Here is a 26,527-nt window from a genome sequence, read left to right on the forward strand (position 1 = left end):
GTCGCCGCTAGAAGCCACCAAAATCCTAAACACTGGTCCTTCAACCAGCCAGTTTAACTGCTAGGCTAAAAACAAGGCTGATGGCTCTTACAGGCCACACTGTGGCCAAGGTTTTGTTTCATTTTTAATCCTGACCCGATATGTTATGATTCACTAAAGTTAGGCATGATATGACTTAAATAATTCTCTGTTTTGTTAGTTTTGCCACCATCTCTGCTAGGTGTCTACATCATCACCATGGTGGAGTGCTCAAGGTCCACTACGAAACAAATCGGAGGTGCTGACTTCACTACAAAAGCGACTGTAACTCACTTCATTCTGAGCCGATGTTCATGAAATTCGGTTTGTTATAAACCTAAAAAAAATTTAATATGATAGTGGTTACTTGTTGGAATTAAATTTAGTTACTGGGGGCGATCTAATCAGCTCTGATAGCAACAACTTCCACTGTGAGAGGCAGGTTCTGACCTCTGAATAAGCAAGATCAAGTGTAAGTTAAATAAAAGTTTGTAGTTTCTCTATATATTGGATTATTGTAAAGCTGCCTGGTTGCTTGTAATATTCTAAATAAATAATAAAATGTTCTGAATGAATAACGAAGTTAGGACTCATCGTCCAGTTTAATGTTTCCTCATTACATTTATTTAGATGTGTAAACGTAGACTAAACCTATGCACACTTTACTACACAAAAAACTTTATTTAAAATTTTGCAGATCTCTCTTGGTTCCATCTGGCGGTTGTGGTGACATGGCAGCAAACACCTGTTGCCTGGCAGAGATCTGCGCTCTTCTAGTCTGGTTTGTTTACTGGGCCACTAAAGTATTACACATGAGCAAAAAGATGACTCTTGCCTCCTCCTGTCATTTACCGTTATTTGTGGACTTTGGTTGCCACGGTGACCCGAGCCTGCAGTGACTCTTAAGACTTATCCACAGTAAGTAGATTCAAGAGGCTTTTAGTTCCTAAAGTTTTTGAAATAATTTGATGTACCATACTTTAAAAACATTATCTCTACTGTGTGTTTAGAGAGTCTTCAGTTCAGACAAAAAAAAAAAAAAAGAATGACACAGACAACACGATGTTCCCTTTGTCTGAGTTCTGTTATACCATAATTACCGCAAAACAGCGTCAAGATTCTGGAACATTTTTTTTACACAGGGTTATTTGGAGTGTGCCCTGCAGGTCGTGGCTGACGCAGACGGATGGTTACGTCTGATTGTCTTTTATGTAGCAACAACTTACAATGGTGGAGGGAGCGAGCAGATGAATAACAGGGTCACAGAGAAAATCAATGTGCATCCGTCTACATCTGTACATTATGAGTCACAGCTTGAGAGAAGAGGTGAGCTTAATTAGACACACCAGCAGGCTGCCATTATCTCTATTTATTTCTTCAAAACCCCTAATTTCTGCTTTGGAAACTTTTTTATATCTTTCCTTTTTTCTCAAATTCTGTTGTTTGATAGCAATGTCCTTTTCTTTCCCTTAACTCAATCAAAAGGCACAAAAAAAGGCAGCAGTGGCCAACTTCAGCCAGCAAGAGTGCTGCTCTCGATAAACACATAACTCGTAAACGCGCCTCATTCAAACTCGACAGGAAACGTGCGAAACTCACCTAAACCGTCTTTGTTAGTCTGTCCGCTTTCCCCAAACCACCAGCTTGTTTTGGTTGAAATAAATCTTTAATTCACCGCGTGAAAAGAGTGTAGACAGCAATTCAATGATCAGAAGCAAGCAAATAAAGAAAATGTTCCTGTTTTCTGTGTCTTTGATGGATTGATTTAGTTTTGCCTCAGTTTTATTTCCCTTATTGCATTTAACTAACAGCATAATACAGTATTTCTTGATTTTTTTTCCCATGTTCCAAGTTTTCCATGTTCCTGTAAAGATCTCTGAATTAGCCCTTTGTTAAAAAAGGGTTAAACAAATAAACACTGTGCTGTCTTGACAAAGAGGATAGAGGTTTTGGCAAAAATGAACCTGAACCATGCAGCCCTATTGATCTGGCTGTCCATCTTTTACAGTTTGCACCTGAAAAGCTCTGCTGTAGATTCTCAGCCCGTAAACATGAACCTGGACTGAAGTGTGCTTCATCCCCCACAGGTCATCCACCCTAATGAATCCTCTTGCCCCTTTGTGTTGTTGTAATCTCATCAGACCTCACTGCAACACACAAGTTCAGGGTTGAGTGTCCTGACTCTGAAGGATCAGAGCAGCTCAGCATCACAACCCTCCACGCCTCCCTCCCTGCGTGCCTCCCAGCCAGGTAGCGCCATCTAATGGTGAGGGTTTATCACTGCATGGCACAGGCAGATCTAGGACAGCAGTTTTCCTTAAAAGATTCATGATTGCATTTCTGTAGCACCAACATTTACTGGAAAATAATATTATGCTGATTGAAGAGTCAGCACACCAGAAGGTCACTGGTTCATATCCGGTGATCAGCTGGGTGGACTGGGAGTAAAAGTGAATAAATAATTCTCTTTTCCCTGAACACTTGATGTCTGAATGTCCTTGAGTAAACCACCGACCTTCTGTTGCTTCTGTCGCCCAATGGCAGAACAAAGCGTGATGTGAAGGCACCTTTTACTGCTCAAATAAAAAGGTAGAATAAAGTTAAGGCATGCTCCACTTTTTGGTGGTTTTTAAACAGTTGGTGCAGTGAAGTAGCATTAATACATCACAATGGCACAAAAGAAAGCAAAAGATTTCTCATTGTTAGGTCACAAAACCACATTTCTTCATCATGTATAGACACTGTTTTTGTTTAAGGCAATAAAAGAGGCTTAAATAATCGTGCACAACACAAATTTCTTTTAATAAATTACGCTATCCATGCATCTACCTTTGGGAGAAAACCAGCTTTCTTGCTTTAGGACCAAATAGAATATATACGTTTGAGATGCAGACCATTTCATGTGTGAGAATGTGTTTGGATCTACAGGTGTCGTTCAGGATCTCAGGTGAGAATATGGGAAAAAAAAGATTCAGGTAGGACTGTTTATCTTTATCTCAACCAAAGGAGGTACACAAACAGGCATGTGAAGTTATCCTGGTGAGAAATAAAAGTGCAAAATGCAAAAGTCCAAAGTCTGGCTTTTTTTTCTGGATGTGCTGTTCTCTAAAATTAAAGCACAACCGTAATGGCTAATTAGTAATTAGGAATCTAGTATAGACAACAAGGCAACCCTGAGCTAGAGCTAATTTGACACATAACAGTGAGCGTACAGAGCTGAAGACTACTAATAAGGGTGTAAAAAGATAGCAAACTGAATAAATATTCAAACTGCATAACATATGAGTTAGTCTCATTAACTAATTAACACATTCAGTGTACAAATGTATAAACAGCAGAAAATTAGCAACTGAAATGTTCTGAAAACAGAAGCTAGCATGATGCAACAACACAACTCTCATAGATTACTGCAATCTGGCAGCTAACGAATTCTGTATAACACACTCATGGCTAAATATGAACACAACAGTGTGTTTTTATGAATGGACACTAAAAGAAATGTCCATCAGACGTCACCATTGTCCAAAGCAAGTGAGGTCCTGCTGTCATCTTTCTGTCTCAGTCACTCCGTCTCCACCGCAAGCAATGTGATCTTAGATGTGTTTGTCACTGATTAATCTCAGGCAACAGAAACTCTTTCATTTTAATCTATGCTCTTGTCTGCACCACCTCCAAACGTCTTGTGTCCCAGCTGCGTCTGACGGGTGTTAATCTGACCTCAACTTAACCAAGTAAAAAGGCGTTGAAAATGAATTTTTATCCAAATTTTGTAACCTTGAGATTGCAAACTGAAGCAGAATGAGCTGCTCTCTGGCCCTGGAGCACCCTGGAGACCCTCCCTTCAGGAAGACATGGGAACCTCTTGAACGTCTTCTGCAGTGTTTACCTTCACTGTACGTTTACTGCCACTAGACAACTTCAATACTACAATTAAATACCTCTGCAAACACCTGCCTTCTTTTCACTCTGTTACTGTCGTGCTTATGCTTTATGTGTTTATGGAAAAATAGATCATGAACATTCACACATATCGGAAGAAAACAGCACACTGTACAGAAAGTTTGGCTCCTCATTTGCTGCTCACGTTGTGTAATACGCAGACAAAACAGATCTTAGTTAGAGAGACGCTTCAGTGTGTTACTAATGCCGCCCCCACGCAAGTCTGATGCTTACGTGACATTTGCAGTCAAGACAAGGGGTCACTCTGCAGGTAAACATAGTGGGAATGCTGCGTTCACATGCAGAGCATGATCAGACATAAGAAATATGATGGTAAAAAATGTGCAGAGACATGACGCCTCTTACACTATCTTTGATCATTTCAGTGAAACCTTTTTGTATTCACCAGCCACAGTTTTAAACGTGTTAACTGGTGTTAAACCAACATTCCCCAGTAGCTTCAGGGCTAAAAACCCACCAATACAATCAGTTGATAAGTCTGAACCGCTCTACATCAGCCTCCATCGTCCACCTCAGCATGCCGTGCATTTTAATTTGTCTGCTCTGGCTCAGCGGTGAGGTAACTGTCTGAGCCTGTCTTGTCTCCTTGTCCATCATTCTTTGGCTCTTCTCTCTCGTGTCTGTTCTTCTCTTCTTTTATTTAATCTTTCACTCCCTTCCATGCAGTCCTCCATCTCTGTCTTTGTCTGTCTGACCTTCCTGCTTGCACACACACACACACACACACACACACACACACACACACACACACATACACACACACACACACACACACACACCATTTATCACAATGCCAGGCACATCTGACTGCAGTATTCTCTCTCTCTCTCACTCTGAGGCAGCAGAAGGGACCAACCGCTGACCCTCTGATCAGACGGATGGAAAAATTATCGAGCAAATACTTTTATCATTGTGCAAAGCCAGCGAGTTAGAATATATGTACACATATTAAATTATTCCTTACTTTTTTCTGTCCTCTCCAAGTAAAATGGAAAATTGTAGCGCCTGCAGCAAACAAATCACAAAATAAAATAAAATCAGCCTGTCAGTGTAGTGATGAAGGTGTGACTCGAGTCATATGACATGGACTCAAGTCAGACTCGACCCAAAAATCAAGTTAAACTGTAACACAAATAATTTTTGACTTCACTTGGACTTGAGCCTTATACAAATATTAGATTAATATTAAATATTAAAAAGTATGTTATTCAAAAATGTTTTACAAATCCGTTCATTTCCTGAACCAACTAACATCAACACTGTTCATTCTCAGAAAGTTGACCCTCAATTCCACAGATCAGCTTTGTTTGAACCAACCCAGCAGCATCCAATCAAGTTGCAGGAGAGAACCATGCAAAACGTTATTGAGCTCCAGTTGGAAAAAATGACACCAAAGATCTTTCTATTTACGTACAAATCTAAGAAGTAAGTATGCAAATTGTGCAGGGTGAAAATAACATTTGAAGACGCAAAAAACTTCAAACTTTCATTGATATTTGAAGCTGCACAAAGAGCGATAAGTCAAGGCTAATTTTAACATCATTCGAGAGCTGATGTTAACAGGTAAGTAGCTCTGTAAATAAATGGGGCTGGAAACCATCATTACGATTTTTTCTGTAGTCAATACTGAAATTTTAGGAAAAACAGAGTAGCAAAAAACCAGGATGAAACTACAATTTTGTGCTGAAAAACTAACAGAAAAAGTCACAATATGGCTATGCCAATATTAAAACTATTAAAATCTTATTCAGGGAAATGTTTCCCCTCTTCTTTTTGTTGTTACGACAGTTGACATCCATTTTAAAGACACGTTACCACAGTACCAAAACCTCTGGGGCCCATTGTTACAAAATTTACAAATTGCACAATGTTTAGCAATGTTTAGCCTTTACACCTCCTCTGGCGAACTTTATGTGGTTTCTAGTGCCCCACACTGTTGGAGCACTGTTCACAAACTACCTCTGTGATTGGCTGGCAGGAGCCCTGGACCTGCCTCTTTTTTACTGGTGTGACATCACACTGAGGCGACGCTCAAAATGACTTAATAAAGTCATGCAGTTTGACACAACAAAAAGTTGGTGAAAGGGAGTATCATCTCTCTCAAAATCCACCATAAGAGTATATAAAACTTCATAAAGTACACAATTAACATTTTAAAATAAATTTTTATACTGTTGCATCCTTTTTTAAACACCTAAAGACGTCTTTTAGTACAAACTGTGACTAAACTGTTGCTCTGCATGTGACAGTAGGCAGTGGTGTGGGAGCTTTTCACCGCCTGGTTGGATTCGATGTCACTGCTCCAACATCGGACCACGTGAGCCGGCCGGCAACGTTACTTGTTTTCGAGGTGTTGAATCTACAATTCCCTCTTCAATCAGCGGGATTGTGGCGGTGGCCGCAGACATGAGCCTCACAGCCAGGGTCGAGCTGACACAAGCCCCCCGCCGCAGCCCTTTCCCCCCGGGTCGGCTTTAATGTCATTAACAGGTGGGGGGCAAAAATAGACAAGAGGGAGGCATAACATCCACACACACACACACACACACACACACACACACACACACACACACACACACACACACACACACACACACACAGTCAAGGAGTAGGGGTTGTGTGTGTATGTGTGTGTGAGACACATTTACACACAAGTACGTTTTAAAGCTGAGAGACTCGTCCAGCACAACTGTCCACGTTAGCATAAACAAACAGATTCACTTACAGAAGCTACAGTGTGACTGCATACCTCGCAGACACACACACACACACACACACACACACACACACACACACACACACGCATTTGGCTCTGGGACCACATACACAGGGGCTTGCAAGCTAATACGCAGGCATGCACACTTGCACACGCACAAACACACACACACTCACAGATATATATTCCTGCAACCCTATATGTTCGCGTGCACACACACACACACACACACACACACACACACACACACGTAGACATTTAGCTGATGCTCTTTTTCACCTCCACACACAAACACTCTTAAAGCCCCCCGTCCTCCGTCAGACGTAACATCGACTTTGACCTCCACCCCCTTTTCCCCTCCCTCACCCGTCCCCCTCGGTCACTCCCTCTCCTGTCTTCTCCTCGCCCTCTGTCACTCCGAACAGAAGCACACACACAAAAACCAGGTCAGCAACTTGTTAATGTCATTGTTGTGATATTTGTGAGGTGGCGGCGTTAGCGTTGTGAAGCACGCAGCGTGCGGCACGTGTTAAAGAGTGAAAAAATAAAACTAATGTGTCTAATTTCAGCATGATATTTTTTTTTGGCTGCTGCGACTGTTTAATGGGGGTGGGCTGCTGCTGGTGAAGTGGTGGTGGTGGGGGGGGATAAAGCTCAACGGGCTTCTTCTTCTGTACAGAGTGTTTATGGAGTCGAGTTTGCTGTTTGCATGATACAACACGGGAACTTTCTCCTCAGCGGCGTTTCCATGCTGGCTTATTTTTGGAGACAGTAAGAAGAGAGCGAACTTGTTAGAGGGCGTTTGTCGCCGGCCGCTGTAATGAGTTTCTTCCTCGTGCTTCATTGCCACTTTTCCAGTGTGTCCAATTGGATGCCGTATAAGGAGAGCTGTATTCAGTCTTGAAGAAAAGCCTGAGGACGGCAGCGTTTACTCCTTCTGTTTAACACTCAAGACAGGTACCATGACACTTTAAAACAGCTGACTGTCTTCACCACTAACATCATACTTTAACTTGTTCTGTAATGACAGGTATGAATGTTGTTTTGTCTGCTGTTGTTAAGCCCATAATCGTTTGCCAAATTGCTAATTCCTTGACCTATTCACTTTGAAATTTAATTCAAGGTGTTAGATGTATATAATGCGAGTTCTAGCATTGGAAATTACAAAAACTGCATTTAAATGAAAGCATTTAAGGCCGTTCTCATTCCCAACTCATAAAAAAAAACGGACGTTTTGTCACCGTCCCTCGGTGAGTCATGCAGATGCACGTCAGCAGCTGAAAGAGATGGACAAGGAACTTTAACTTTTTAACATCTGTGGCTGTGTGTACATGGCTTTCAATGGTGCATGAAGAGTCCACATCTGGAGGAGGTCATTGGTATGAAATTTGTGTCCCATGTGAAAACCCTAAAGTTATTAAAAGTTACCGTTATTGCAAGTTTAAGGTGCATAATGTTATGTGCGTCTCGTGACTTGCACCAGGTGACTTTCTTCTTGTGAGTCGCTGAGGTTCATAACGTTACAAGTGTCACGTGACCTGTGTCATGTGACTTTTCTCTTGCGAGTTGCCTCAGTGATGTCACGTAATGTATGTAACAAAATTAAACCTACCTATGTAGTTTTGGTGCACAAACCTACTCAAACAGTGAGTGTTTCACAACATTAACCACATGTTAAAAAGGCTTTCTGGCAGCGTCTCAGACACTAAATGGTATGTTGTGCGCTTGTATGACAAAATGTTGGTGACTTGAAAATGTGAAAGGGTTGATAGTTTTTAATAAACCAAAAGTGACCAGTGAAATCAGTATTATTCTTACAAATTACTCTTGTTTGTTATCCCAGGAGTGATGTGCAGAAAGGTTGATGATGCTGATACCTGCATCTCATGCATGCGCCTGACAGGATGCCTGATGCCTCCTCACTCCTTCACTGCATGTCTCTCTGGATTAGACGGTTGGTTTAAAACCTCAATTTATACCCTTGTTTGTTCTCACCAGAGGTTGCATAATATTACATCTTTGTCACGTCCCTCTGTGGCTCATACAGACGGACACAGTACCGCTGCTGGAAAGCCTTTTATCACACAGTTAGCGTTGTGAAACAGCCGAAGGCTCCCTTCCTCAGGTGACCTTTGTCATCACGCTAACAACAGTCAGGTCAATAATAAACATGTGGTTAACTTGAATGGCTCGCAGTTTGGTTTGTTTTAGGAAAAGATCATGGTTTGGGTTAAAATAAGAATGTTACTATGATGTACACACACTTCAATCACTGCTTCTACTACTGGAAGTTATAGTAATGTCCTTTGAATCAGAAGATCAGTTTTGCAGTAATGTTTAATATTTGTGGAGAAATTATCATTTTGTCTGAAGGTTCAATACATTCAATAATTGAAATGCTGTCAGCTGTTTAATTTGGTAAATTGTTGATAATCTTTTGGTGAATCTAATCATTACAGTTTGTCTGATTATGTCACTCATTTGAATGATTTATTTCCTCATTTGCAACAGAAGTGTGATTTTCTTCCTTTATTTGAATATTTTCAAATAATAAGATCAGATAAACTTTAACATCACAGAGGGAAAATTTCAAGTGCTTCACACAGTTGCAATCAACTGAAATACAGCATATGGTAGTGGTTCACCAGGCACAATAACAATTACACACAATGAAAGTAAATAATACAGAAAATATTGCATAATATTGTGGGATAAAAGATATAAATACATAGACACAGTAAAAATAAATGTTTCCTGTTTCTCAAACAGCTTCTTCTAAACCTGATTTTTTCAATAATTGAACATAAAAAGTAAAAAGTTCAAAAATATCTAAATTATTTATGACAAATACATAAAATATACAGGCTGTGCTAGGTTTAAATGTCTGAAACATCCTGTTTTAATGATTGATAGTCAGTTTGCATAAATGTCATATTTGAGAAATACTTGCATCAGTACTTCTGCAGATTCTCTCTGAATGAGCAGTGTCATGTGTTTGAATATATACAAATAAAATGTGCAACATGAGGTGAGTTTATGTGAGTAAATGCATTTATATGTGAAAATCTATTGTTCTGTTTTGTTCCCTGCACTCAACGAGAAGAACTTTTGTGGAAAACAAGCCTAAACTTCCACTCTGTGGCTTGTTAGCAAGACAGACGGTGATGTGAAAGTAAAGTTATGTGTTCTCCCGAGGGGATGCGTTTCATTTTTTTGCTAACAAGAGGGAGGGCTGTATGTCACGTCTGTTGTCACCACTTCCTGGCGGAACGCGGCAGGACAGCTGCTTCATTCACCCCACAGACATAAAGGGTTTAAGATTCAATTCATCGGCAGCGTTTCTGCGTGACTCCTCCGTCACAGAGCCTCTCGGAATAGATAATTGGTTATGGCCTGAACACGGCGAGTGTTTTTGTGCTGCTGAGGTACCACAAAGCGTCTCAGAATAGATAGCAGGTTGTGATTTCAGTATGCCGAGTGTTTCTTCTACGTGTTTTCTGTCACGTAATGTCTCAAAATAGATAATTGACTGTGATTTCACTATGCTAAGTGCTTTTACTGTATATTGCTTTTCTTCCCCAATAAAACAGTAGAACAGACATCAGAGATAATTATACGTGACTGGAGGAAGCTCTCTCCAGCTCTCTGCTTTTCTTCTGTCAGAAGCTCCTATTAGTGAAGCCTCTGAGTGCTGGATGATATATAGTTAATTTCTCTGGTCTGTAAAAAGACTTGTTTTGTTACATTTTTAGATTTGACTTGTTTGTGTTCACACTACATAATTAAAAAGGTGCTTTATGGACCCTGCCAACCAGTTCTAGCTCCTAATGTGTCAAATACAGCAGCTCGGTTACATGCTTCAAACTATAATGCTGCAGGTACACCTCTAAAGCCGTTAGGCGCCCTGCAGTCGATGCCAGTTGATGAGGTATAAAGAGTGAGAACGTCCACTGATGGAGGAGGTCGGGGTGGATGGATGGGTCAAACAAAAAATTTTCACCAAGGCGACCCAACCTGTTTTCTTCTGAACTTGTCAAATACGTTGTTGATGTTTTGTCACGCAGCTCTGTGTCTCTTATAGGTGCACAAGGTACCCTTTAGTGTCTGTATGAGGTGAGTCTGACTCACTGGAGGCACACTGCAGGTACAAGTCCTGCCACTGGTCGCTTGCTTTGAGTAGCTTCCGCTATCTACATTTTCAAAGTCACCAGGAAACAAGAACAACCTTGTAGTTGCAACCTACAAGCTGAAAACTGCAACTTAGCGCCTGGGACGCTAATGGTACAAATGTAAACAAGCTAACAGCTGATGCCTTTTCTTTTGCAGTGATGTAGTCATTTTAATGCAAGAACTCACCTCCAAACGTGCAAATGTTCCACCAAAACAAGTTCCCCCTCAACGCTATTTTGCAGCATCCTGGACTTAGAGATGCAAACAAGGCAGGGTGTTTTTTTCTCCTATAGCAGAATGAGTATAAGTGGAGCCCGACCTTTCTGAAGTGCTGAGCGCTGTAGAGAGGTAATGTTGTGAAATGGTTAGAGTTTGGTTAGATCCGGACACAAAACTACATGGGTAGGTTTAGAATAAGAACATGTTTGACTTCAATAAAAGCAGCTCACAAGCCGCACGATGCAAGTCCCGAGATGCACGTGAATTTATGTGCCCTAAAACATTAATCAACCCCACCTCCTCCATGTGCGCACTACTTCCTTTTTATAGTTGGCTCAATGTGTCTCATACAGCTGTTTGTAGGCATTGTGCTTGTGTGTATGAGTTGCCGAGACGTGGTGACAAAATGTCAATATTGGACGAGTGAGGAATGAGTGGGCTGCAAGATCAGGGTTTGTGTCCCATGTGAAACCAACAGTCAATGCTGACTGCTTTGAACGTATGAAAATTACTTTGAATATGTAACATACGAAAACGTGCAACTAACATACTTATTATTATTACTTATACAATATTTTGGGATTTTTAAGCCTTTAATTTAAAGGACAGTTGAAAATATGACCCTCTACCACCTGAGCTACCAGGCCTAAAGCTATCCAAGTAGGTTTGTGCCTTTATTTTGAAAGTCTACCCAGATGTACCCAGCATATTAATTATTGCTATCTTGAGTGCAGAGGCTGATATTAGAGGGGTACCTGCAGCATCAACGTCTGAAGCATAGGGCCACTAACCAAGTTGCCATGTTTGAGGAGGACCAAACGCCCAAACTTTGGTCCAACCAAAAAAGATGGACTCAAAATGAGCCAGCATATGGTTTGTTTCTTGTGTGAAAACATTTTTGGATGGTTTGGACTTTCACACCCATCACAGGAAATTTCTGGCAGGCTATCATCAGAACTATAAAGACGACAAATAAAAAAAAAAACAACAAAACAAAATGAGAAGCAAAAATTCCATCCTCTTTTGATTCTGAATAAAAGAGAGAGGAATTTAATTGAAATGACAACGTGTAACGTCAAACACATCCCCGTCTACAAAACAATCCATTGCATGTATGAGGAGACGCAGCTCATGCAGGTGATGACAACAGGATATGTCATGTATAGTTCTTGTAAGGTTGTGTAAAGCAATGTGAACCAAAACCTGGATCAAATGCAACAAAAAGCGAGCTGTAATTTGGACTGTCAGGCGTGGGAAGGCCCCTTGATTTTAAACGATCTGGATTAATTACAGTTTTGCAAACTTGTCATTGTTTTCCATTAACGATTTTGGCAGCGAGGAGTCCCAGCAAAGCCCACTCGCCCCTGGAAGTAACGTGCATGTGATGCTTGTAATAGCACAGTGCTAATACAGCTTCAGTAGTGCATGCACTCTGTTTACCAGCGTTCACGCTCTGTGTCTTGGTTTATTTTTGTACCATGAAATGTACAACACGCAGACATCTCTCTGTCTACGTTTATGTTCTCTGTAAATGTTACGTGAATCTGTGCAAAAGACCAGAATCTCAATTTCAGGTGATAATATATGAAAATGCCTTCCATAGTTACTTCTACTTTCTCCTTTCTTTTCTCTTTTCACTCTCCTCTCCAGGAATCATCACATCATCCACTTGTAACTTCTACCTCTACAGACTCTCACTGACTTTTCTACACATATTTTTTTGTCTTTTTTTTCATGATGATTAATTTATCAGTGTTGCATCTGTCGTCAAAGCCGCCTTTTTTCTGTGGCTTTTTCTCAAGAAAAGACTGATTCCTGCTTTTTCCTGCTGAAGTTTTCAAAGACATTGTGTGTTTAGTTTCCATTACCAAGAAGACTTTTTGGCTTTAAACTTTTTCTTCTTTATCTTGTTACATTTTTCTTTTTTTTCACTTTATCTTTCTACCTCTGTCTTCCTCTACTTTCCCCTTCCTTTCTGTTAGACACACTTATATGACATTATTTTAGACTCCACTGTTTTCTTTACAGGCACGAACTGAGAATACACAACACCTTTCCTCTGTTTGTGTCCCGTCGTCAATTTTTGTAATATTTTTTTGTCATACCTATCGAGGAAACAGCTCAAAACAAGCTTGGCTGCCAAACTGAATCCCCCTTGGCTGCCTTAATTGTTTTCAGTTTTGTCACAACATGTGGTCTACCTTTTTGGTGACTGATGAGGAGGGCCGCACGGTGGGTCCGCCGGCGACCGGAATGGTGGCCGGGCCTGCACCTATAGCTGCACCCCAGGGTGCGGGCGGCCTGGCCAACCTGATGAGCGGACGCAGCACGTTTGGGGGGAACAAACGCCGCAGGACAACGTCATCAGGACACGCCATGAGCGAGGCCCAGGAAGGGAAGGTGACTGGTTTGATATTGTGTGGATGTGTGTTCTCCCTCAGGCTGTACGAACGTAATCTGGAGCTAATGGGACCGATCAATCATACAGCCGACTTTCCATCTGAAGTCAGACTGGTCCACGGGGCGAGAAAAGCTCCTCAGGAGCAGATGAAGGACTTCTAATGTTAGAAAACAAGTGTTAGCAAAAGATCAAATGCAGTTCTTTGACTTTAAGAAGATAAAATGTTAAGAAATAGAATAATCTTCAGGTGTTCAATAGGGCTAAAATCTATCCAAAGATAATTTAGTCAGCTGAGATGTCAGGCTCCTGAATCTAATTTCTATCTGACACATACAAACATGAACACAAATCATTCCACAGTGACTTAATCAATTCTCCATTCAGAAACTCCTAATACACTAATAAGTCGTAACAAGCTGTACTTTGCATTCACTCATTCTTGAGAATTGGGACAAACTTGGTTTTGATTTTTACTCTTTAATTATTCTGGAAAATATATTTTAAAAGATAAAATTCTTGGCTATTAAGCTTTGTAACAGGCCAGCCTCCTAATTGATTTTTTATTAAATATAGACGTGAACTACGTCAGATGGACAATCTGACGGTCTTATGGAGTTGACAGCAAGTTACATTTTAAAATTTTGTAGTGAGTAGGCACACATACACATTTCCAACCATAAGTCTGATTTAGCTTTGATTTGAGTTGACTTAAATTATTAAATGGAAAGTTTGAGCAGTTTTCCCACCTTTTTTGTTAGACCTGGAGGTGAGACAGCGGTCCTTAAGGTATAGCTGACCATGTTTATGCCTGATTAAATCATGTTTTGTAAAAATCTGACACAGTTGACAGAAATCTGGGACAAGTTTTCATAAAAACATAAATTTTAAAACAAAGTTGATTATAATAGCACATTTTTACACCTGTTATCAGTAGATATTTGTAGTTTAAGATTTTTAAGCCTTTTTTTTTTTTAAAGTTTAGGAATTTCAAAAAAGCAAACCAAATCATTATATAAATCATATCACATTTATATATCACATATATAATCACAGAGTGCTTTTTGGTAGGACATACTTTGTCTAAAGAATTGGTGCATTAAATTACAGAAAAACTATAAATAATATGCTGTTTATTAAACAGAAGTAAACAGACCCTTTATCAGGTAATTATTAGACTTAATTAGGAGGCAGTGAGGGACAGATTACAGCAGAACTGAACTGTAAACTAAAGTGGTATCATATATCTGCTACTTGAGATTAAGTGTAGCTTTTGTCTAATTCTATACAAATCATGGCTTGTTAGGTTTTATTAGTTTACTGTAAAAAAAACAAACTAATTCTTACTTAAAAAACAAGTCTCCCTAACAATCCTTTGAAGAAGTTAAGACCAGACAAAAAGTCCTCACTCATAAAAAACCACTCTCACCCACACACCTCAGCTGCTTCTCGGAGAGTTGATATTTCATCTGTTGAGGACGTTCAACACAACATGCAGAGGCTGTTCTGTCCCTCCGGTGTTGTTACTTCCTCACTTGCTCCCAGTTTATCTTAATTACTGAGCTCCCTTGTTCTCTTTGTTTATACGGCACATCACGGTCCATTTTCAATGTCCGTCCCCTGCGCGGCTGAACTCCCACACATGAAATCATGACACACAAAACGCACAGACACACACGGAAATATGAAACGTCTTCTTCTGCTTACAAAAAATCTGCTCCAAATTCAAATCATGACCTTTGTTTGTTATGTCTTAGTGTTTTGTCTTATTGTTTATACATTTTGTTGCACCAGTGTCTGTCTAATTTATCTCTTTTTACTAACACAAAAAACTAAATTCATATAAAATCTATGAAATGGCGCAGAAATCCTAATGGTCAGCCTTATAATGAAAATCTAAACAAAATACTATGTGCTTGTACATAGTATGGGCACTTCATAAACTTGTTCTTGCAACCTCTTTCAATTTCTGTGACTTGTTTTTAAAGTTTCAGATTTTAAGTAGCACACCATCATTTGTGTTTAAATGCAGAATTAGAGAAGCACTCAGGCATCTGTCGGTGTGTGATTTAACTCAGCGCAGCCGGTCATCTGTCAAACTGGCTAATTTCGTTCTCTTGTTACACATTGTAGTAGCCCATTAATAAGTGACACATGTTAATGTTAAACATGCCACAGGTCTACCTTTCATGAACGGGCAAAGTTTCACACGTACCAGCAGAATTTAAGAGGACGCACGTTAGCTACTAAAACTACTGACTGTATATGAAGACTATGAATATGTGGCAAGTGGAATCGCAAGCTGCACAAGCTCTATTACAACTATTTGACAGTGGAACAGCAGACTTCACCAGGCGCACATGCTACAGTTGAAAAGGTGGAGGGTAAAGTGAGTCAGGAAGGGAGGACGCTGTAACTGGACCCGCACCATACACTGAAAGAGGAGAGCTGTTGTACCAACTTAAAAAAATACATTTAATCGGTAACACACGAATGAATTAAGTTTTAAGGTTAGATTATATACGATTGATTTAAGTCAGATGTACTTAATATTCTGATTGCATTCAAATCAACAGTTGCATTTATGCAGCTTAAATGTAGTCAAGTCAACTGAAAAGTTTCCAGTTTTCCCAACTAGTACTATGAAATATTACCTTAACAACCTAATAACATGGTTTCAGGAATATCTTAAATATAAGTAATGAAATTGCTAATGTTAGCATGACTTAACGATAGCTGGTTTTGTTCGGTGAGTTTTTGAAAACTTAACACATTTTTTGAACCATTTCATCTTTCCAAGTCACCGAGAGAAAATTCAGTCTCAAAACGTGGACATCTTGGCGTGAGACATAAGTCTACAATACAAAGAGAAACTTAACTGCTGTGCTTTTACTGAAATAAGAAGAGCAGGTGAGGGGAACAGGATGTATGTTCAAGTTGTTACAGTCCACAAGAATAGGCTCCCATCACTTAAGCAGAAAGCTAAATGGTATTTAAAATATTACATTACTTCAACTACTACTGAAATATACTTTTTTACAGTGTAGCAGGGTGGAATAACACACAAATGTCTTAAGTGATTCTGCAGGAATGCCACTGTTGCTTTTATGTTCAGATGTCATGGAGAAAAAAATGTCAGCTGGAAAGAGAGTCAAAGTGTGTATATGTGGGAGGTGGGATGGATGAACAAACAGGAATCTCTGCCAGGAAACTGCTGCTGAGTGTCATCGAAAGTCAAAAGTCAACCCTGACTTATTTTAACTTATGTACACAGAAGTACAGTAAGTTATCTTACGTAATGAACTAAACTTGTGTCTAGCAAGTCAAATACTTACATCACATATGTAACACAAGTTAACTTATGTACATAAGGAGGCTGGGAGTCATGTCCAATGTGAAATAGTCAATATTTACTTTTATTTTGTTTAATATACATTAGTTACGTTATTGTTTATAAGTTACTCAAGTTAATTTCTGTATGTAAACATGGAGCTAACACTTATTTTAATCCAAACCATCTTTTCCTAAACCAAACCAAGCAATTTTAGTGCCTAAACTTAACCAAACTCCAATGTTTTCACAATGTTAACCACGATGGTCACCTGACTCCAAAGTGTAAAGCTGTGATATTTCTATTAAGATAGAAGTAATAAAATTTTAGTGACTCTTTATAGGTCCAGTGTGTAAGATTTACAGCCTTTCGAATTTTTTGGCCGCTGTAGGTTCTCCTACACGCTTGGAAGGTGAGGGTGTGGCGAGGTGTCTGCAAGCTCACCACTAGATGCCACTAAATCCTACAAACTGGTCCTTTAATTCACTATTGCAAAGTTTTTCAAATTATTCTTTTTTGACATTGAAATTGTTTTGAATTGTTTCCTGTCACCAGATCAAGTTGGCGTTCTTCGTGGCCATCGTGGGCGTAGTCCTGACAGTCCTCGGGGTGGGGACGGAGTTCTGGGTGGAGCTGGCGCCTCCCAAAAGTTTCTACAACAACCAGGTGAAATGATGGAATCGGCAACAAACCCGAACTTTTGCTCAAGACTTCAAACATATGGTGTTTTGACGGATACGCAGATGCTTTCAGGGTGTCTTGGATATTATTAAGCTGTCCAGGATGTTTTCTGCAGAATACAAAAAAAACATAAACTGTAATTTCCTGTTGGGTGTCTGAAGCTGAAGCCTGTGATGGATGGAGAAAGAATATTACTGCTGATGCTGTCTCTATAAAAACCTCTTTGATGTCGGTTTTGCAGACCTGTCTGACAGCTCACTACGGCCTGTGGAAGGGCTGCACCAAGACCCTGTGGGTGGCTGATATCGACCCGGAGAGAGAGAGCTGTGGACCTGCTGAACTGCCCGGAGGTGACTCACACATTTACTGACTGGTTGGCTTGGTGGACGGCTGTCTTAACTTTTACGATGGCTGACTAGTCTGTGTGTGTGTGTGTCTGTGTGTGTGTGTGAGAAAGAGGGGAACTTTTAAGCAGATGATTGACAGACCAGCTGGCTGACTGGACATTTGTCAAACTGTCCGGCTTGCTGGGCAGCTCAGTTTGAGGCAGTGAGTTAGCATGAATGAGGGATCTACCTGACTTTCTGGCTAGACAAATGATGCTTGGCTCACGGTTTGATGGCTGGCTGGATGAACGCTCCGGCTGACTAACGGCCTGAGTCACTGTTACATCGTCTGAGTAAAAGAATGAGTCCACAGGCTGCTTTTGGGTCAACTGAAGGGATACATCAGACAACAGTACCGTTTTTTTCTGGTTAGGATTTTGAAACAAGTGATTTTTAAATAGTTAAATTCAGTTCATGAGATCAACTGTTCAGTTCAAAGACAAATTGTGAATGTCGATCATTTTAAGTAGTTAAATCACTCCACTACATTTCTAGTAAGGTTGACGTTACTCATTACTTCAGCTGTTGATGTCTTTTTCTTTTCTAAAATGCAACTGGCCACATGTTGTGTTCCTCACAGAAGTAAACCAATCACAGTACCCGCTCTCGACTGGGATTGATGTAAAAGCAGGAAAGTAACAAGCACAAGCAAGCTCTCCCTCCTTCATTCAAACAAAACTCCGTAATAATTCCAGGTAGACTTTTACTGTTGGATTGGGGTAAAAAATACCACATCATTAATGTATATACTGTATTTAACAGACTTGGAGAACTCCTTACAGTCGGCTTCAGTCTAATTTTATGTAGTGATTTTAATACAGTTACATCACAAAATGACAACAGCTGTCCGTTTTGTTTTTGATTGCATTTCTATGCTGAAGTTTTTATAGATGTTTCTATAGGCTTTGTGCAGCAGAGTGGTTCTACAAACAGGTCAGTGCATCATTCGGTGGTTTCACAGAGTTACAAGGTTCTCTAAATGCACTGTAAACACAATACAGCAATGTACTGATATTAGAAAATGTATTTTGTAATTTGTACTTTTGAATACTTAGTTCTCTAGTACTTTAACTGGGGTAAAATTTTGACTGAGCAACTTTCATGTGTTGTTGAGTCTCTTTGTCCACCACTGCCTACACCTAACCAAATCACACAAACCTGTAATGTTCCCCAGCAAGCTTTATTTAATTAAAATAAAAACCCGTGTGATGTGATATTAAGATGGGTTGTATTGGACGATAAAGTAATTAAATCATTATGCCAGTGCTCCAGCTGCACACCATCATATTCCAGTTGTAAATTTTTAAAGTCAAGTTTCTTATTACAGGTGCAGGAACAGCTAATGGAAATAGTTTTTTCTTGGTAGACTGTGGTGAATGATTGCTAAAGCTATTTGCTCGCTTTTTCCATGACTCACCTGTATTAACTTCCCTTTTGAAGAGTGACTCATGCGAAAAGCAAAATAGAGCCCGACTGAGAAAAGTCCATCGTGTTCATCATCAGTGTCAGACAGGAAACCTCTCTGATTGTCATCAAAACAAGAGAGAGTTTCACAGGACTGCCGGCTGAGTGGTTTTCTTTTAGTTTGCTGACCAGGCTGCATTTAACCGTCTCTCTCCTGCTGTCACCATTATTAATTAAATTCAAATCACTTTATTTATCCAAAAGGACCAATTACAGAGGAACGAAGAGAAGCATTTGACAATGCATATTATGTTATCTAGAAAAAATGTTCGTTTATAAAACCTGTTTTCTACAAAGTGCTGTAAGAATAAAGTTCATATTAAGTATTATTGTTAATATTATTGTCACCATCTTTAGACGGGATTGGCAAATGGAAGACTTGTCATACACAAGGGAAGGAATGAGGTTCTGCCCAGAACCATTTGTTTTGTAGAAAGGGTTAGTCAAAGGTTCTTTGTAAGATAAGGGGTCCCATTAAGAACCCTTTTCTCCTATAAAGGGTTCTTTAAGGATTTTTGAAATCCTTGAAGAACTCTTCCATCAAGACTTCTGTGTGGGCTCTAGATGAAACCCTTGGAATATGGAAAGGTTCTCAGTAGAACCCCCTGGTTGGGTTCTTGTCGGCACCCTTAAGGGGCATTCACATGATAAAAAATCTGTTCTGGACTCACTTTGAGGTAGGGTGCAGAGAGGCAAAGCACAGCGCTACAACCACTCCATCCTGTCTGTCTGGTATACAGACAGCTGAGCAACGTTTAGCTCTCAATTTTAGCTAAGTTCCTAAATTATATAACTCACAAATCTTCCAGCCCGACAGGAATTACGTGTACTGGCAAGACTGTTTTTAACATTTGATTTGATTTGCGAAACTCCTGCAAGATTTTTGTATGTTGTTCCTTCCTTCATTGTGACATTAAAATGATCACTCTTGCGAGATCTTCCACGGGTCTGGGGTTCCCTTCAAGACTCGACCATCAGGTTCTCCCTCCTCTGCTTGTGTCCCTTCCACACATCTGTGGTCTCTTCTGTTATCTCATTGGTTGCGCTTTGAAAGGTCAGCAGCAAACGAGGTCAAAGTTCAAGTAATCTGAACTTTGAGCGCAGCGGTGAGCAGCAGAGCCGAGCGGTGCCACTTGGTCAGGCGCTAACAGCCAGCACAAAGCGTTTTTACCACTGATCATGTGTTGGGGCCTTAAGAAGGTGTAAGGGTTCTGGACGTCAGTGTTGTGCAGGTTCACAGTTAAAGAGTTCAGTTTACACACATTAAGATGAACTAGTTCATCTATCTATCTAATTTTAAATATTTTTCATCTAATCTTAAATAGAACCTCCTCCTGGAGTCTTTATAATGATGTCATACTTGTTTCTGCAGGTGTGATGATAGAACAACATTTTCCTTAATGGATTAAGGTGTACACATGTTCTGTGGTCAGCGAGAGGAACGTCTAATTAATGCCTGACTGGCCGGTTGCAGAGTCACGTCAACCTTTATTTGTTGATTGATGAGTTTTGTCGATGGGATTTGAGAACGGCTCCTCGCTGTAACCCCGATAACCGTTGTGGTGGGGAGAGGGACAACGAGCCAGAACACTCTGCAGATTTGGCTTTGATCACGCTAATTAAGAGTGATGTGTGTGCGTGTTGTGCTTGCTTGTGTGAGGGGAACAGATAGAGGTGTCACATGCTATTTGACGGCCAAACTCTAATTACTGTAACACATCATCAGGACGGCAGAATGCTAATTGTGCAGGAAGCATTGGATTGTCACCTTGAGCTCGTCATTGACGTTCACGGCTGATTACGTTTGATGGAGCGTTATTGAAAACTAAAGTGTGCGGGGCTGAGGGAGGGATGTGGCTCCTTGAATTTCAATAAGATGTTCATCAAGATTTGTCTGCGGATTACCTGTCAGTGTTTGTGCTCCTCTCATTTACAGTAGCTGTGTCTCTGCCTCCATCTTTCTCCTCCTGCAGAATCAAACTGCACCTACTTCAAGTTTTTCACCACGGGGGAAAATGCTGTGTTGTTCCAGAAGACAACGCGGAAGAGTGAGTCACACGCCTCTCTCAGCTCTCTTGGCCTCTCTCAACTGCTGTCCCACCTTACCCGCCCACTCCCTCCCTCTCGCTGCCTCCCTCTCTCCCTGTGCCCTCTTTGCCCCTTCATCTTACGCTCTCTTTATTTTTTAGTCCTCTGTCTTTCATCTCCCTCATGATCCATCTGTCTAGCTCTCTGTCCTTTCCTCTTCCCTCCGTCTCCCTTCACCTCCTCACCGCACTCTTCCAGGTTGGCCATTGTCTGCTCTGTGAGTGTTTGAAATCTATTCCGCCTACGCTGCGTTCAAGTGTCTCCGAGCTGCCGTCTAACCTCTCATTTCACTGGCAGTTCCATAATGTATTAAGATCACACAGTGCCATACGCTGAATGAAGAAAGACAGACGTACATTAAAATCTCTTTGTGCACTGGTGCCACATCACTTTCATGCTGTGAGCCTCAATGTAGTAATTTAATAAATACAGCCAGGAGTGTATGAAATACTGTCACTTCTTGTAAATCTTCTTTTAAGATTAAAATTATTATGAAGTGTGATCAGAAAATCAGCCCAGATATGAGAGATAGTCAAAGTTTTTTTTTTCCTTACATTGAATAATCTTAAATTTCTTTAGCAGGATGATCTTTTCAAAAACCTGCACACCCAGTTTGTCACAGTTCAGTCCAGTGTGACATCATGATCAGTTATAAAGGAAATATTAAACCATGAATTTGGAGTGTAAGCAAACATGCATGGATTTGTTTAGGGAGGTTGGAGGTTTTCTTTCATACCTTTTGTACGGATTTTAGATTTAATCTGTCTGGCTGCAGATCTAGACAGGTTTTAAAACAAGAACCCTATGAAAGTGTAAATGTAAAGTTAGCTGTGTGCATGATATACTATTAATGCTAAAAGACTGATGCTAAAGCTAGCTTACATCTCAGTACACACTGGATGGATGGTGAAATATTGCAGGTATATCTAGATGACACATGACAGAAATACACTCATTAATGTGGAAAAAGGAAGCGCAGCAGACTTTGGCCCAGCCAAACTGTGATTGCAGCAGCTAATTGCAGAAGATAAGAGCTAAGCTAATTCAGTTTAAACCTGAGACGGCGAGCCAGAGAGAGATGCATCATCATCAGCCCACTTTGATTCTGCATCAGCCCACATCTTCCTTCTCAAACCCCCACAGAACAAATGCAGATGCAGTGAGATCTAACAAGTTTGTCTGGAGGTTAAGTTACTGCAGCTAGTACGCTAGCGTTAATTAACTAGACATGCTAATGTTCGCAGGTTATGTTAGAGCAGATCAAGAGTTTAATCCATTCACCAGACGTGTGTGTCATGAAATGCTGAGTATGAGTATAAGCTATGATTGGACAGTTGTTGTTTGGAGGTGGGGCTTAGCGAAGGGTCAATTGCGAAATCTGTCAAAAAGAATCACAATATGTTTTTTTACCTTCTTGTGCAGCCATAAAAAAAAAATTGTTAATTGAAAGTGCACAGTGGTTTATAATGACTGCTTTTACTAATAAAATCTTTTTAATGTTTCTGGAACAATCAGAGACTCAGATGCAGAGAAATACAGGACATGGTGTAGAATTCAATCAGCAGCAGTCAATATCAGTCCAAACAAGCAAACAGATCCAAGAAGAATGGCAAAATACAAAAACCAAAGAACAAGGCAAAGTACAAAAAGTCAGAGTGACTAACAGGAAAACACACGAGGTAAACCAAGGACAGTCTGGCAAGGAGCAGAGAAACAAGGGGAGTATATATACACAGGGGGTGAACTAAGGGCAAAGCCGGGGGCAAGTGATGAATGTGGTTGACTGTTGGCAAAACCCAGGGGCAGCACAGGTGTGGATAATGAGAGCAGGAACTGAAATGACAGGAGATGTTACCAGAATAAACCAGGACATCCAATAAAAAAGACAAACAGGATGTTAGACTCTTGTGTTATCGCGTCCTACTTCTGAAATGTCCATCTCAACAATTGCGAGGTCAACAGAAGTCTGAACCCACTGTGACCTCACCCACTGGCTTGCAGACTGCTGTTTTGAAGCCTCGAGTTTGGCATTATGGGGGTCTGGTTTTTTGAAACCAGAGCAGATGCCGGTACTGACAAGAGCGTGGAGCTGGTGGGTGGCGTGCTATGACTGAGGCGGTGTTTGGTTTTGGTTTCCAGCAACAAATACTGGTGGCCTGCCTGATCACATGGTTTCTAGTGTAGTAAGAGAATATTGATCCACATTTGATCAACACTGCCTAGTTTGACAGTTTGATCCGAGCTTTGTGAGCCGTGACTTCACTCACATGGTAGCACCACCCTAAAGCATACTCTGCTTCATGATCTGTTTTACTCTAAATAGGATCATAATTTACAAAATGAACACCATGTTGTGTTGAAGGAGGCTTGAAATTACTGATTGAGACCATAAATTCATTAGGAAACTGTTTACTGCGGTGATAAATCAAGTGAGAAGCAGAGTCGTTTTCTCATAAGATTACATACAAGCAGGCTTCTTTTTGCGACCAGTGGAGTCGCCCCCTGCAGGCCATTAGAAAGAATGCAGATTTAAGGCACTTCTACATTTTGCTTCATTTCTTTTCGACCTGGAAGCATCATTTACTATTTAATATTTGGTCTATAGGTTGTTTAAACCCAAATCACAATCTTTTCCTAAACCTAGCCAAGTAATTTTGTGCCTTTATTTTGAAGTCTACCTGTAGTTTGCATATTTGCTATTGCTAACTTGATCATGAGCCCTGCGCATGCAAAACTGATGTTTGAGGGATATCAGGTATACAGATGTGGTTAGAGTTTATGATAACAGCACTGTCCTCCCTCCCTGTGCAGATCTGAATGTAGCGGCAGCCATGTTGGCCCTGTTCAGCCTCTTCCTGATGGTGATGGGGGCCATATGCATCACCATGTCTCTCAGTAAAGAGATCCTCTTCTTCCTCAAGCCAGCGTCAGTCTGCTTTATTCTGTCAGGTCAGTAGAGGTGTCTAAAGGCTGACAACTGTGGTCTCATGTGTAAAGATTAGGACGGTGTCTGTAATCGTCCACTGTCTCCTCCACAGGTATCATGGTGCTTCTGTCTCTGACGGTCTTCCACCAGTCCGTCCTGGCCTTCCTGGCCAGCGACCACACCGTTCCTCTCCACCACGAGCTCTCGTGGTCGGTGTCGTGCATTGGCTGCGCGGGCGCCGTCCTCATCGTGGGTGGGATCCTCTTCCTGCTGCTGGCGCTGCCCTGCAGCCCCTGGCAGAGGTGTCTCCCTCAGAAGGACAGCAGCAGCAGCTAGTGGCCTGGAGGCGGTGTCGCACTTTATCTGCCCTTTCTGTTTGTGAGGAGGGAGGGTGCAGAGGGGGCGAGGAGGTTTCCCAAAGACGTCTCAGCAAAGAGATTGTTTTTTTTTTTTCTGTGAACTTAAATAATTAGGATTGTGGGAGAGTGATGGGAGATTCACAGATTCATTCACCTGTTTACCTTTCAGATGTTTTTGTTTAAAATGAAATATCTTTTTTTTCCTCACTGTTTCCCAGTTACTCATTCTGGATTTCTGACTGTTGATTAACACACCTGGAGTTATGACCTCATAATCTGACATAATATTGAGAAATTTATCCAGTTCTAGGTGCTTGAATCTAATTTCAGTGTTATCAGACATGGTGATCTTAATGCTCAGATGTGTTTGGGAAACACTCTCATATTGTCTTACTAATCATCCTGCAGGGTTTGGAGGCAATTAATTGTTAGTTCATTCAATACATTAATTAATTCTTAGCGTAATGCTAACTATTCTCATCTTTGATATACCGTTTAATACAATAAAGTAGCAGTCTCAAAGATTTCAGTCCAGGTTGATTTGATGGCACCTGTAGTTAGTTGTAGTCACAGAATGCAGCAAAACAAAATTTTGTCATTTAATAAAGAAGTTGGGCAATAATTGTCCTCTTTGAATCAATCCATGAGCAAATGTGATCTAACCGAGTCTGTGAACACGGTACAGTGGGAGGAGTTGGTCACATGGCTCAGAAGTTGTAGAAGTGTGTAGTCTGCCACCTGCAGCTCTTCATCTAACAGCTCACTGTGGCTGCTCCTTCTTGTTCCTTTGCTCCCTGCAATATTTCAAACTGATCCACTGTCAAAAAAATGCAAAAATCAACTGTTTTCTTCAATAGCAGTGCTAATATCACTAACATGCATACTGCATTTTCTGACTACTTCAAAATAAAAAATAAAGTCCTGTTTCGACAGTTAAATGCTGTTAGTGTGAAGCTGCAGCAGGAGAGATAGCTCAGTTTGTATTAGCAACAGACTCGAAACCCATCCGCAGCACCCTCAAAAACAAAAACTGCAGCGAATGAACAGAACAGTTTATTGACCTCCAATCTGAGAAGCTCGTTAAAGAAACTCGTTTTTTCTCAGTGATGTGTGAAAAAAGAAACTGTTTGTCCTCAGATACCTTCCTGTCTGCAAAGCCGCCTTTCTACTGTCTACGTGGGATGTTCTGTTGTTGTTCTGTTGTTCACCAATTAACACTGAGACAGACATTAATCAGAAATACATTTCCTGCACAGTCATGTGACAGGACTCTAACTTTGTAATAGTACAAATACATTTAGATTTTTTTCACGCTATATTTTTATTATGTGTGTTTGGTCAAAGTGCAGCAATGAACACAACTCGTCTTTGTATCATTACTAGAATTCACATGCATCATATAGTGGATCTCACATCCACTGTAAGAAGAGTATATATGTCATATTTTAAATCAAGTGCTACACTGTTTAATAAGCAGATAGAACAAGAAAACACTAGATTTATAGTGGCATAGAAGGTACACAGTGTTAAATCAAATTTAAATGTGAGACGCTGCCATGTTTTTACCTTCAGTGTCGATTTATGTCTGAACAAAGTGCTTTCTGTGTCTGAATGGAAGGTGAACCGTTTCTGCAACTTTTTTTTTTGAACTGAATCGATTGAGTATGAATGACTTCATTTTATTATTAAACATGACATGAATATTTAATATCATCCTCTCTCAGGTTTCATTTCTCTCTTATTCTGCACTCTGAACACGTTCTCGGCTCGGTCGCTGCCTCCTCAGTAGCCGTTTTTATGAACCCTCTCAC

The 26,527-nt window shown here is 40.5% G+C and overlaps 1 protein-coding gene across 2 annotated transcripts; it reads left to right on the plus strand.

Annotated features, from left to right (window-relative positions):
• Positions 1 to 7,014: 7,014 nt before the first annotated feature.
• LOC146313464 (voltage-dependent calcium channel gamma-6 subunit-like) lies at positions 7,015 to 25,176 on the plus strand. Of its 2 annotated transcripts, none has more exons than XM_084739858.1 (7): positions 7,015 to 7,140; positions 12,734 to 13,483; positions 17,368 to 17,478; positions 17,735 to 17,843; positions 21,317 to 21,391; positions 24,243 to 24,380; positions 24,470 to 25,176. In XM_084739858.1, the coding sequence occupies exons 2-7, from the start codon at positions 13,274 to 13,276 to the stop codon at positions 24,691 to 24,693; spliced, it is 867 nt and encodes a 288-aa protein (XP_084595984.1). In that variant the 5' UTR covers positions 7,015 to 7,140; positions 12,734 to 13,273; the 3' UTR covers positions 24,694 to 25,176. The 2 variants fall into 2 exon arrangements, with proteins under 2 accessions (XP_084595984.1, XP_084595985.1); XM_084739859.1 differs by lacking the exon at positions 7,015 to 7,140 and adding an exon at positions 7,365 to 7,651.
• Positions 25,177 to 26,527: the final 1,351 nt, after the last annotated feature.

Source organism: Lutjanus erythropterus, chromosome 16, assembly GCF_056507025.1.
Source record: "Lutjanus erythropterus isolate fLutEry1 chromosome 16, fLutEry1.hap2, whole genome shotgun sequence".
NCBI lineage: Eukaryota > Metazoa > Chordata > Actinopteri > Lutjaniformes > Lutjanidae > Lutjanus > Lutjanus erythropterus.

Bases quoted from the DNA above. Each gene is read 5' to 3' on its own strand.
- LOC146313464 (XM_084739858.1), top strand. From the start codon at position 13,274: ATGTGGTCTACCTTTTTGGTGACTGATGAGGAGGGCCGCACGGTGGGT. The intron at 13,484-17,367 runs GTGACTGGTTTG...TCCTGTCACCAG, and splicing joins GCGAGGCCCAGGAAGGGAAG to ATCAAGTTGGCGTTCTTCGT. The intron at 17,479-17,734 runs GTGAAATGATGG...TCGGTTTTGCAG, and splicing joins AAAGTTTCTACAACAACCAG to ACCTGTCTGACAGCTCACTA.